The 12,625-nt window shown below is 34.7% G+C and overlaps 4 protein-coding genes across 4 annotated transcripts; 3 read left to right on the forward strand and 1 right to left on the reverse strand.

Annotated features, from left to right (window-relative positions):
* Positions 1 to 897, forward strand: LOC147924745 (uncharacterized). The gene has a single exon (XM_087496932.1). The coding sequence runs from the start codon at positions 1 to 3 to the stop codon at positions 895 to 897; it is 897 nt and encodes a 298-aa protein (XP_087353058.1).
* A 1,085-nt stretch (positions 898 to 1,982) lies between these two features.
* Positions 1,983 to 2,459, forward strand: LOC104759887 (uncharacterized). Its single transcript, XM_010482765.2, has one exon. The coding sequence runs from the start codon at positions 1,983 to 1,985 to the stop codon at positions 2,457 to 2,459; it is 477 nt and encodes a 158-aa protein (XP_010481067.2).
* Positions 2,460 to 4,241: 1,782 nt separating this feature from the next.
* LOC104758306 (PI-PLC X domain-containing protein At5g67130) lies at positions 4,242 to 6,492 on the forward strand. Its single transcript, XM_010481144.3, has 8 exons — positions 4,242 to 4,611; positions 4,708 to 4,830; positions 4,951 to 5,088; positions 5,188 to 5,286; positions 5,388 to 5,691; positions 5,779 to 6,002; positions 6,087 to 6,173; positions 6,254 to 6,492. The coding sequence occupies exons 1-8, from the start codon at positions 4,522 to 4,524 to the stop codon at positions 6,272 to 6,274; spliced, it is 1,086 nt and encodes a 361-aa protein (XP_010479446.1). The 5' UTR covers positions 4,242 to 4,521; the 3' UTR covers positions 6,275 to 6,492.
* A 3,437-nt stretch (positions 6,493 to 9,929) lies between these two features.
* On the reverse strand, positions 9,930 to 12,240 carry LOC104758308 (uncharacterized protein At4g06744). The gene is made up of 2 exons (XM_010481145.3): positions 11,049 to 12,240; positions 9,930 to 10,668 (listed from the first exon to the last, which is right to left on the reverse strand). Exons 1-2 carry the CDS (start codon positions 11,981 to 11,983, stop codon positions 10,092 to 10,094), a joined length of 1,512 nt encoding a protein of 503 aa, XP_010479447.2. The 5' UTR covers positions 11,984 to 12,240; the 3' UTR covers positions 9,930 to 10,091.
* Between the last annotated feature and the right edge of the window lie 385 nt (positions 12,241 to 12,625).

The raw sequence follows: 12,625 nt of genomic DNA on the forward strand, positions 1-12,625 counted from the left end.
ATGGCATCAAACAATACTCCTAACAGTCAGTCTCAATCCTATTTTAGCCTTCTTAACTTCCCATATGACAGCTTTGCTCCCAATGTAAACACTGATGCGTCTCAAATCCCTGCTTTTAGTTCACAAACTAGTTCACAGCCGCCTATACCTCTTACTCAATCAGAAGCGACAGCAGAACAACGTAGGGAGAGACGCTTATGGTCCGCACAAGATGACTTAGTGCTGATAAGCGCTTGGTTAAATACATCGAAGGATGCAGTTGTTGGGAATGGCCAAAAGTCTGTGTCCTTTTGGAACCGTATAGGAGAATACTACGACACAAGTAGTCATGTACGTGGTGGTGCTGAGCCTAGGCGCCCTGACCATTGTAGACAAAGATGGCAAAAAATCAGTAAGGAAGTGAGCCATTTCTGTGGAGCTTTTGCAGAGGCAGAGGGTGAGAAAGCTAGTGGCATGAATGATGTAGACGTTTTACAAAATGCTCACCAAATCTATACTAAGCTGTACAAGAAGAAGTTTGCTTTGGAGTATGCTTGGAGTGTGCTACGCTTTGAACAGAAATGGGCAAACCTGGAGACTATGAACCCCACTCCAAAGACAACCAGTTCGAACAAAAGGAAAGCTGATGATGCTGCCGGATCGACAGGTTCTGTCGTTGGTGAGCATGAGAGTAGACCTCCGGGCATAAAGGCAACAAAAAAACTAAGGAACAAAGGCAAAGATAAGGCTACACCTTCTGCAGAGTTTAGTTACATGTGGGAGATAAAACAGAAGGATTTAGAGGGCATGAAAGAACTTCAAAAGATGTCCATTCTTGACACTCTCATTGCCAAGAAAGAAATGCTAGATGAAGATAAAAAAAGCTCTAAAGAAGAAGCTAATGCTGAACTGTTTTAGCTTAGATGTTTGTTGAAACTCTAGTTTATGCTTGTTTTAAACCTAGTTTATGTTTGTTCTAAGTATGTTTGTCTTTTGTTTTAACTCTAGTTTATGTTTTTAATGAATCGGCTTATGTTTATGTTTCACATGTTTTTGTATTGACTCGGCTTATGTTTATGTTTCACATGTTTTTTTATTAACTCTAGTTTATGTTTGTTTTAAACCTAGTTTATGTTTCACATGTTTTTGTAATAACTCGGCTTATGTTTATGTTTCACATGTTTTCGATGTGTTTTCGTTTTCAGGTTGAACAAGTCATGGACCACTATGGTATAAACAGCCCTTTAGACGGTAGTAGCGATTCAGAAGAGGAGGCTGAGACCTGTTACTATCCTCCGGAACCAGCTCCTGCTATTGGTCTCACAAGTCTGTCGAGCCGTGTAGCTCAACCACTACCTGCTAATGAGACACAACTGAACCAGCTCAACGACCAAGTGATCCAGCTCAATGACCAAATGATCCAGCTCAAGGTACTTGTGATCCAACTCAAGGATCAAGTGATCCAGCTCAAGGACCAAGTGATCCAGCTAAAGTAAATTTGTGTCGTTTTCGGTTGTTGTTGTGAACCCGTGATCGGATTGTTTGTTTAGGCTTGGTACTTGGATTTTTGTTTAGGTTTGGTATTTGGATTTTTGTTTAGGCTTGATATTTGTGTCATTTTCGGTTGTTGTTGTGAACCCGTGATCGGATTGTTTGTTTAGGCTTGGTATTTGGTCACATGTATTTGTTTTCTTTGTTTGGATTTTAGTTACAAAGACAGAGTCACATGCATCAAGTTAACACTCACATGCATCAAATTCACATGCACCAAGTTCACTTTAAGTTCACAAGCATTTGTCTCTTCTCTTTTCTGTCCGAAATCAAACATACACTCTCAATGTCCGAAAGTTCTATATATATGAGACGAGAACAACTCAAACATACCAACTCAAACATACCAACTCTTCTCTCTTTTGTTCACCTTCTTTATTTTACTCAAGGTATTTGTAAAATCAAACCATTTTCTTCCTCTCACCAAAGACATTTTATTTCTTAACCCTGTTATGGCATCTTCTTCCAACAATTTTCACTACCATTATGATCCCAATAACGATAATTTAAACCAATACTTTCAAGAGCAATTTAGTAACCAATTTCAAGCTGTTGAAGAGGAAAGTCCTGTCAAAAGGAAACCACGTACATATATCGATAGAAAACGCGAAGAAGGGCATGAACGTTTGTGGAACGATTATTTTTCTGATAATCCGACTTACAATGCTCACCAATTCCGCCGATGGTTTCGAATGAACAAACCGTTGTTCTTGCGTATTGTGAATCGTCTCAGTGAAGAAGTTCCATTTTTTAAGCCAAAAAGGGATGCAACCTTCTGGAATGGTCTTTTACCGCTACAACAATGTACTGCAGCAATTCGACTATTAGCATATGGGGCTGGGTCGGACTCGGTTGACGAATATATACGTCTTGCTGAATGTACTGCTCGTAAATGTTTGGAACATTTCGTCGTCGGAATAGTTGACTAATTTGGCAGAATACCTACGCCGACCAACACCAGAGGATCTTGAAAGGCTACTCTTTTATGGAGAACAGAGGGGTTTTCTCGGGATGGTTGGAAGCATCGACTGTATGCACTGGAAGTGGAAAAATTGCCCAACCGGTTGGAAAGAAATGTATTCAAGAGGCACCGGTAAGCCAACAATTGTTTTGGAGGCGGTAGCTTCACAAGATCTCTGGATATGGCACGCATTTTTTGGAGCTCCAGGTACTTGTAACTATTTAAATGTTCTTGATCAATCACCAGTATTTAATGACATTATTTACGGTCGAGCTCCCGAAGTTATGTACTATGTCAACGGAAATGAGTATAATTTGGCTTACTATCTGACGGATGGTATTTACCCCGAATGGGCTACATTTGTTAAATCCATCCCCCAACCACAACACCCAAAGCATCGATTGTTTGCAGAACGTCAAGAAGGTGCACGAAAAGATGTTGAGCGTGCATTTGGAGTCCTGCAATCTAGATTCGCCATGATTAAAAATCCATCTCTTTTATGGTCAAAGGGTAAAATTGCATATATTATGAGAGCATGTCTCATACTCCATAATATGATTGTCGAAGATGAACGAGATTCATACACACTCTATGACGAACAAGAATTCCGACAAGAAGATGGAACTGGAACTACTCCGGATCTTACCTTTTCAGTAAATAGGCCGACAAATCTTGAGGGTTTAGGTGATGCCATACAATAATTCGTGATATACAAGCACATCGCAAGTTAAGGGAGGATTTGATTGAGAATATTTGGAATAAATTTGGACATTAATCTATGTATTAATTAAATAAAATGTTTGTCTTTTTTAATTAATTAAGTAATGTGTTTGTTTGTTTTTAAAAAAAAAAAAATTATTTACAATGTTTTGTTGTTTCATCAAAATTTGGTATTGTATTTTGAATTTGTTATAAGTTTTATAAGTTTGAAATTTAAATGTTCTTTTATAATTTTTATAATTTAAAAGTTTATAAGTTTAAAAATATGTTTAAGAAATATTATATAATTGTAATAAGTTTTATTGTAATATTATATATCAAATTTATTAGATTTTATAATTGTAATATGTTTAAAAATATTATATTATTAAATCTTATGATCTTAAACATGTTCTTTCTATAACTAACTTTTTAGCAAAAGTTCTTAACAACTGATCTTAGATTATTTTCTTAATATATTTAATCTAAAAACACTAAAAAAAGTTATCCCCTTTAAAGATGCTCTTGTTATATAGATTATTTTAGTAATTTATGAAAGATTTATAATTGTTTACAACACGAACACGCACACTACCAGTATAATAATAATAGTGAGTGGTGTATTAACAAAGGTTATAATCGAAATTTTAATAACCTTAAAAAAATCTTATTTAGATTTGAGATGTCCATAACCAAACCACATTAGTGTAAATAACATTCTAGCGCAATTGGCTCAGTTAGTTGGAAGAGTAATTGAATTAGCCTTCATCTATTTTTTTTTTTTTTTTTTGTCAAAGAGTCTTCATCTATTTAAATTCGCAATTAGCTAGTCTACATTTGGAAGAAAAAAAGACTTATTTATCAAAACACCACTCAAATCATCATAACTCAAACATGGAAAACATTAGAGCGAACCAAAATGCTCTTTTAGGGTTTCAATTATATAAAAAAAAGACACAGTTGATCGAGTTCTAGACCAATGGTAATTCTCCTTTTTCGACTGACTGAAACAATGGGACATATAAATATTAACAAAATAATAAAAAGAAATAGTTGATGAACGAAAAAACAAAAGAGGCACACACCAACAAACCCACTTTTGCAGCCCCATTTATCATCATCATCATGTCTTCACCGACACGCGCGCACTTCCGTTCACTCTATTTCTATCCTTAAAATCCTCTGACCATTTTTCTTGGTCTTAAGAATCTTCACGCAAATGCAAACCCAACATTTTTATCCAACAGTGATTATGATGATGATGATAAAGTAGCTAACACTTTCTTCTTCTTCTTTAGATTTTTTTGATTCATTTTACTATCTTGGCGTAGATGACTATGTCTCCAAGAGTACTACTCGTCCTTCTCGTAGCTCTTCTGATTCAATCTTCTTTCCTTTTAGATATATCCTCTGCTCTCCAGGTAACCAAAAATCTCATCAAATTTTAATTTACAACGCTTAGGACAGAACATAAACAGAGGTTCTTTTTCTTGATTTGTTTTGGTTATGGATCGTAGGAAGGGAAAACATGTATAGCAAATAGAAACTGTGACACTGGTTTACACTGTGAAACATGTATAGCCAACTCTGGTTTCAGACCCAGATGCTCCCGAACCCAACCCATCAACCCCATCTCCAAGGTTCAATCTCTGTTTTATTTGTTTTTTTTTTAATTACCAATATATTATAATTCTATTACATCAATGTTTCGATTTAAATTGACAAATAAAACTTGATTGAATATATATATACAAAAAAAGACGAAGGGATTGCCTTTCAACAAGTATTCATGGTTAACAACACACAACTCGTTTGCTCGATTGGGGGAAGTGTCAAGGACCGGTTCTGTCATTTTGGCGCCTACTAACCAGCAAGATTCAATCACAAGCCAACTCAGTGTAAACTCTTGCAACAACGTTTCAATATTCCAAAATTTAGCAAACCTTTTTCTTGCAAAAGTGTGAATCTTTTTGGTGAGTTTTGTTGGATTATTGCAGAATGGTGTAAGAGGGTTTATGCTCGACATGTATGACTTCCAAAACGATGTCTGGCTTTGCCATTCTTTCAACGGGATGTGTTTCAATTTCACCGCTTTTGTAAGTTTTGATACATTTTTTTGTTCATTGTCTGGTTCACTGGGAACTGTTAGAAGATTTTTTTCATTTATGATTGTTTGTATTGTGTGCAAATGTGGCAGCAACCGGCGATTAACATTTTAAGGGAGTTTCAAGTGTTTCTAGAGAAGAACACAGAGGAAGTTGTAACGATTATCATCGAAGACTATGTGAAATCACCTAAAGGTCTCACGAAAGTGTTCGATGCAGCTGGTCTACGTAAGTTCATGTTTCCGGTAGCTAGAATGCCCAAAAATGGAGGGGATTGGCCAAGGCTTGACGACATGGTACGTCAAGACCAACGGTTGCTAGTTTTCACATCCGATTCACGTAAAGAAGCAACCGAAGGGATTGCATATCAATGGAACTATATGGTTGAGAACCAATGTGAGTACTCTATATGATGCAAAACCATATTATTATATAAATTTTTATGAACATATTTTTGTTAATAATAGAAAAAAAAAAATGCAGATGGAAATGGGGGGTTGAAGGTAGGAGCGTGTCCGAATAGGGCACAATCAAAACCGATGAGCGATAAATCGAAATCTCTTGTTCTGGTGAACCATTTCCCTGATGCCGCGGATTTAATAGTTGCATGTAAGCAAAACTCGGCTTCTCTGCTTGAATCTATCAAGACATGTTACCAAGCCGCGGGACAGCGTTGGCCTAACTTCGTAGCAGTCGATTTCTACAAGGTACATCTATATCAGTAGTTGTAGTTTGTGGACATTGTCTGGATTTCGTCTTATTGATTTGTGTGTGTGTGTGTGTGAGCTCAGAGAAGCGATGGTGGAGGAGCTCCGCAAGCGGTTGATATGGCTAATGGCAATTTGATGTGCGGTTGCGATAACTTTGCAGCGTGCAAGGTGATTTTCTTTACCTGTTTTGAATCTGAAGCCATTATGTAAATTCTACAGTTTCTTAACTTTTTCAATATGATATGCAGGCTGACGGAAAGTGTGGATAGTAAGAAAGACTGAGCCACCGGACTGGAGGCAACTCCCGTAATTGACCAAAGGCTTTCTGCGTTGCTTGTCACCTTTATGTTATTTCTTCTCCCATAAAGTTTTTAGTGTAGTAACGGTTTAGATTTTTGTTTTGGAATTTTTAGAGATTAGTGTAATGGCTAGTTACATTATTCTACATTTCCCAATCATATACGAACTAACCATTAAAAATGTTAAACACAAAGTTAGACGCAGGTGAATAAATAGATATGTTAAATGCGAAGTTATATAATAACTAAAAAACAAAAATTAAAACATATGCTATTTGACCATAAAATGTAATACTCCTTATTTATTTAGAAGAAATTCACCATCTCTTCTCTGAACATAGGAGTATAGTTTCTTCTACTGATGTCAAAACGCGATAGAACGTTGAGTCATCTACGTACAATTTAATTTATCAAACAGTTTCAAATTTTTGTTATTTTTTGTTGTTGACAAAAATGTTATGAACCTGACCCATACTCAAATTGGGGACCAAAACATGTACTACAGTCCTTTTTCATGTGTCACAGGAACTTGTGACTTCTATGTTTTTGTCTTTAGTGCTTTTCTTATTGAGTTACCGACATTTGGTATTTTTTTAATTACATGAGTCGAAATCTATATCTGGCAGGGAAGTCCTTACCACTAATTCAACTGGAAAGGTTACTAAATCTTTGTCACTCACCCTCATGACCCGTGAACCGGTGAATACGTTTGGTAGGGAGACGAAAGGATACTTCTTTCAATCTAGGAAACAGCCGGAATTAAGCCCTTATCTTTCAACTCTTACATGATTATTACTGTATCCATGCTTACCCTAGAATTTTTTTGTTGGAATGTAAAGTTTATTCGAGATAAACTTATTGACATCTTAATTACCTTGTTTTAGAATTTAGATATTAAGAAGGTTTAGAGAACAATAGGATGACAACAAAAGAAGAGACATTGACATGCCTCTCTCTCTTTCATTGCCGAGTTCCAAACCAACTATAAACTTATTGGTTATTGCTCTGAAAAAACATAAAGTATTAAATGAAAAAAGAAGAAAAGATAAAAATAAGTTGTAAACTGGTGTGCCCTTTTTTTTCTTTCAATAATACATATATATGGTTCAACTTGTTTCTTTCTACACTAGTTGCCAAATATTAGAGATAACAACATTGCAAACCCATGTTCACAAAAAGAACCATATAACTCGAGTAGATCCACTTAAGAGGTTCCAACACATAATATGAAAGCACATAGCTATATGTTAGATGTTGATGGTTTGTGACAATTGATATTTCATGTCTACTTTTGCTTTGCACCACTTACACTCTCACCTTTTTTGTTGTTGTTATCGACTCCTATGTAGATATTAATCAAGTTTGCAAATTCTAAAAATACAATATTGGGTGAAGTTGTCATCCATTGCTTTTATTTTTCCTTATATTAATTCAATAATTGGATATTTGTCCACTTAGTCTAGATGCTAGATAAGGGTAATGGAGAATTTATATGGAAGTAGTTGAATAATTCATCTTAAAAAAAATCGGGTTTAAATCCCTCCCAATACGATTCTAAATGATGGTTAATTTAATTCCTTTAATTAACCAACACTCCATATATTCAAGAGATTAGTTTAGGCTTTTCATCTTAAGATAAAAAAAGTACTAAATTAAAAAATATTAAGTGTGGAATTATTAAAGATGACTAGGTTAGACCCGCGGTATCGCGGGATGTTATTCTATACATTTTGAAATATATTTGATATGCAAAGTATAATTTTTAATTTTTTGAAATTATATTAATCATGAAAATTATGGTTTACACAATGCTAAAATATAGAAAAATGAACCGGAAAAAACCTACAATGATTTGTAACTCCGTAGTATTTGTTATTACAGCCATTTACTCGTATAATTGGCTTAACTCTACTATATACTTTGTTTTTTCTCCTATTATTATGAGAGATATATTAGTGTCATGTTATTTTGTTGTGTATTTTTTATAGTTTACAAATTTAATCATCTAAGTTTATATAGTTTGTGTTGTTGTTACGTTATTATTTGTTTGTTTCCTTTTGTAAATAACCTATTATTTTTTATAACAAGTCCACGTATGTCAAAGTAAATAGACATATTTTTACTTTAATTTGGTTTTGTGTTATTATTTAAATATTATACTTATGTAAACTGTATACAATATTTATAAGGATTATGTTAATTGTCAAAATTATTTTCAAAGTTATAGATGATTTAGTTTCCTTAAATTAAAACATTTTGTTTTCGATCTTAAACATTGTTTAATTTTTCACTGTGTTCTTATATGTAAATCTTGAGAGGCAAGGAACTTTTGTTATCACACGCCAAACTTCAAACACTGCAATCATCACTGTGAAAAGGAATCACATAGTAAATGCATAAGCAATAAGATAGACATATGAGAATTTTTGTTTGATAATATGTAACTAATTTACTCTAGTATATGTATGCTTCAGAAAGAGCATTTATCCCCTAATCACGCTTGAGATATTACTCTAGTTTGATTCATATCCCTTATATGTATAAGTTTTCTCACAAAAAAAAATTACTGACATATTGCGCTCACAAAGCTCGAGAAATGATTTCTTAATTTGTCCTCAGTTTTTAATAGTATTTCTATTTACATACCACTGTATTTTTTTTAAATGACACCCAAAATTTAATTTAATTTTATTTTATTTATAACTTAATTGTATCACTTAATTACATTTCCATAAAATTTTAAGAATTTTTGATTCATATGGTGAGATAATATAAAATTCATATTATAATAATTTCCATAAGTTAAATCTTAATTATTATACAAGAATTTTATATATTCAAATAAAACTAAAAAATATATACTACACAAATAAATGTTAGATCCCAAATAATAATTTTACCGATAAATATTATACATTTTGTATATATAAATTACAGTAAAATTATTTATTAACTATTCTAGTCTGCACATAGTACGGATTGTTATTTAGAATAAAATAAACTGCCAAAATGATGTTAGATTACAAATAATATGTAACCAAGATGTTTAAAGAACCTTGTGTCCTTTAATCATCACCTTCCTCAGTTGCCATACACATGTTAATTTGGGTTTTTTTACTGTTTTTCTTGGACACTATTGTAATTGGGCTGAACCCATAACAGAAATCAGAAGGAATGATGTGGAATGGAGATAAATTATTATTGGATAAAAATATTGAGTTGTATTAATTCTTATAATTTGATTGGCTAACTGTTTTAACTGATATGTCAACTCCTCCTTCAACTAAAAAGCTGAGGTGTCAACACTAGAGAGAAACACATTCAGTTTTTAACTTTTTATAGTATTGATTGATTCCTTAATGCCTTACAAAAAAACTTTGGATTAGAGGTTTCCGTTAGGTCATTATAGTGTGTGATTCTCCTCAACTAGATGATATCCACCATTGGATGAACAACTATGCAGGGCTCCTAGTAATTCATACAAAGCGCTAAAACAATGGAGTTGCGAAATAGCTTTCGAAGCTCGGACGAATAGTACAACGTTAAGGATTGGACTGTATTATTTATAATTTGCTCCCTAGATATGTATTCATGAGATCCTATATATTCAAGCAAGATGTTACAATAACAAAAGAAGGATCGATGGATTATACAACAATGAAAATACATATAGTGATGATGCGAAAGTTCACAACAAATACATTTATTCGCTTATATTGCATTAGACACCAGAAGTTATAAACAACTTGGCTATATAGTTTCTTCACACATCATAATTAAAAGAAGGTTATAGATTCCGAAGCCGGTCCGGGTTAAGTGCGTTGTAAGATACCGGATGAGAAACTTGAGGTTTTTTCTCTTCCAATTGTGCTTGACCCGGTTTAAGCCGGTTTGGATTCTTTCCACAAGGGACAATAAACAGAGACTTAGGATCAGAACAAGTCTGTTTCCGCTTGAAGAAAACAGCACATTCTTCTGGTCTTTTCTGGTTTGGAAGATCAAGTATACAATTCATACGAACGTCCAGAATCTTTCGCTCGATAAGTTTTCTACATTTTGGACCGGCCTGAGTGAAGTAATTATAGGAGAGAGACAAGTTTTTAAGACAAGCAATCTCGCATACGATCTCTGGTATGGTTCCATAGAAATTGTTTCTGGCAAGACTGAGTTGTTCCATCTTGTCCAAGCAACCGAAAGAGTACGGTATTGGACCGGTTAATCTGTTAGACTCAACATCGAAAACAGTGGCTCGGTTTAGGTTTCCTATTTGGTACGGTAAGCATCCGGTTAACTGGTTATTCAAGAAAAGAACTTCTTGTAGGTACTTGATGTTGCCAATACTCTCGGGAATTGGACCCGTGAACCTAAGTCACGTCACAATAAATACAAAAATACAATTAAGCTACTCAATGATCACAAACACACTCTATTAGCTGTAAATAGAAGTAGAAAAACAATTAAACGAATCGAAGATAATATGACCATGACTAGGTTCCCTGATCAATATTTTTGTACCGAAATTTAAATTTATGTTTATGACCATTTTTTTATCTAATGGATAAATCGCATTGAGTGTTTATCGGTTTATGTTCTTTCATTTTTTTGGTAAATATATTTCTTTCATTTTGACTACCCTTTTAATTTCTATTTTTGATAATGACCGTTTTGGGTTTCACTAGACAAAAAGAAAAAACAAAGTTAAATTTTTTCCTATATATAAAGAAAAGAGTAAGAAAACCCTAACCTGTTGTTTGCGAATGTGAGGTAAAGAGCAGTGATGGATCCAAGATTGCTTGGAAGGTTCTGAACAAGATTGTTGTTGTTGATGAACAAGACGTCGAGGTCGAGGTTAAAGACCTGAGGAGGAACAGAGCCTGAGAAAGTATTGAACCTGAGATCGAGAAACGTGAGGTTGGTTCCTTTCAAGACATTGGTTGGGAAATCTCCGGTAAGTTTGTTGTTGCTTAGATCGAGCTCGAACAAGAAGTTCAACTTGCTGACGTCAGGCACAGAGCCTATGAAATTGTTGGAGTTTGCGTGGAAGATGCTGACCGTGTCTAACTTGCCAAGGAAGCTATCTAACTTGCCTCCCAATTGAAACCCATTAAACTGGAAGCTTGCGACTGCGAGATCCCTTGTTCCCGGGAACATGGCGCATTTGAGTCCGTTGTAACTGCAAACGTCGGGGCCTCCCCAATTATAAAGTTTATTTAATGGATCTTTGACTGATTTCTTAAATTCTAGGAGAATCGGATAGGCTTTCTTTAAGAATGGGCTATTAGAGAGTAGAGGCATTGGCGGCGGTTGTGGTCGCTTCCTATGCGGTGGACGTGGCCGCTTTATAGGCGGCGGGAGCTGTTTTGGAGGAGGGCTTGGAGGAAGAGAGGGTGGAGGAGGGCTTGGAAGAGGAGAGGGTGGAGGAGGGCTTGGAGTAGGAGGAGGAGGAGGAGGAGGGCAGTCAGTAGGAGGAGGAGGAGGAGGAGGAGGAGGAGGAGGGCAGTCAGCAGGTTCCGGTTCTGGTTCCGGCGAAGGTGACGGTGGTGGATTGTCGTCGTTACCGCCACCAATTATGATTTCTAAGGATTTTCTGTCGGTGATGTGGTTGTCTCCGATAGGTAGAGTGAAGCGGAGATTTGAAAGTGCAAGAATGAGAAGAAGGATTGAGAGAATTGAAGCCATTGATTTTGGTGAGATTTTGTGGTGAGTTTTGAGGATAAGTATGGTACTATCAACTATGTATATAAGGAGATTTTTAGAGCATAGAACAAGAGACGACTAAGAGAAGTAAGAATTTCGAGAAGTCAATGGAAACTGTCTTTTGGGCAGTGGGAGTCCACTAGTACAATAATTATTGTTTTGCTTACGTAATTTACATATGTATGACTTAATTTAGAGTTGTTAATAAAAAAATTAAGATGTAACCTTTGTTAAATAAAATCTTCGTAAATAAATACAACTAATATTTAGTTGAAAATTTAGTTAGAAGTATTTAGTGAGTAGTATGAATTTCGAAAACTAATGAAGCAAAAAGAAATATAAATGAAAATTTGGCATGATATTTGTTCAAGTTATTATTTTCTGATGCAACTTTATAAGCTATAATAGCTTCGTAAAATTAAAAATATTATATCAAACCATTAGATCTACATTTGTGACATATATGAAGGTTAGTTAGTATATCATTGGTGAACGAATTCAGTAGTTTTAATAAATCAACTGATTTTGGGAGTAAAGAAAGAGAGGAGTGACTAGTGAGTGAGTAAGAGACATACTTTTTTTTTTGGTTCTTTTGGTACGTTTAAAAGTTTTGACAAGAAACAA

The sequence above is a fragment of the Camelina sativa genome, chromosome 17, assembly GCF_030686135.1.
Source record: "Camelina sativa cultivar CO46 ecotype springtype chromosome 17, ASM3068613v1".
NCBI classification, from domain to species: domain Eukaryota; kingdom Viridiplantae; phylum Streptophyta; class Magnoliopsida; order Brassicales; family Brassicaceae; genus Camelina; species Camelina sativa.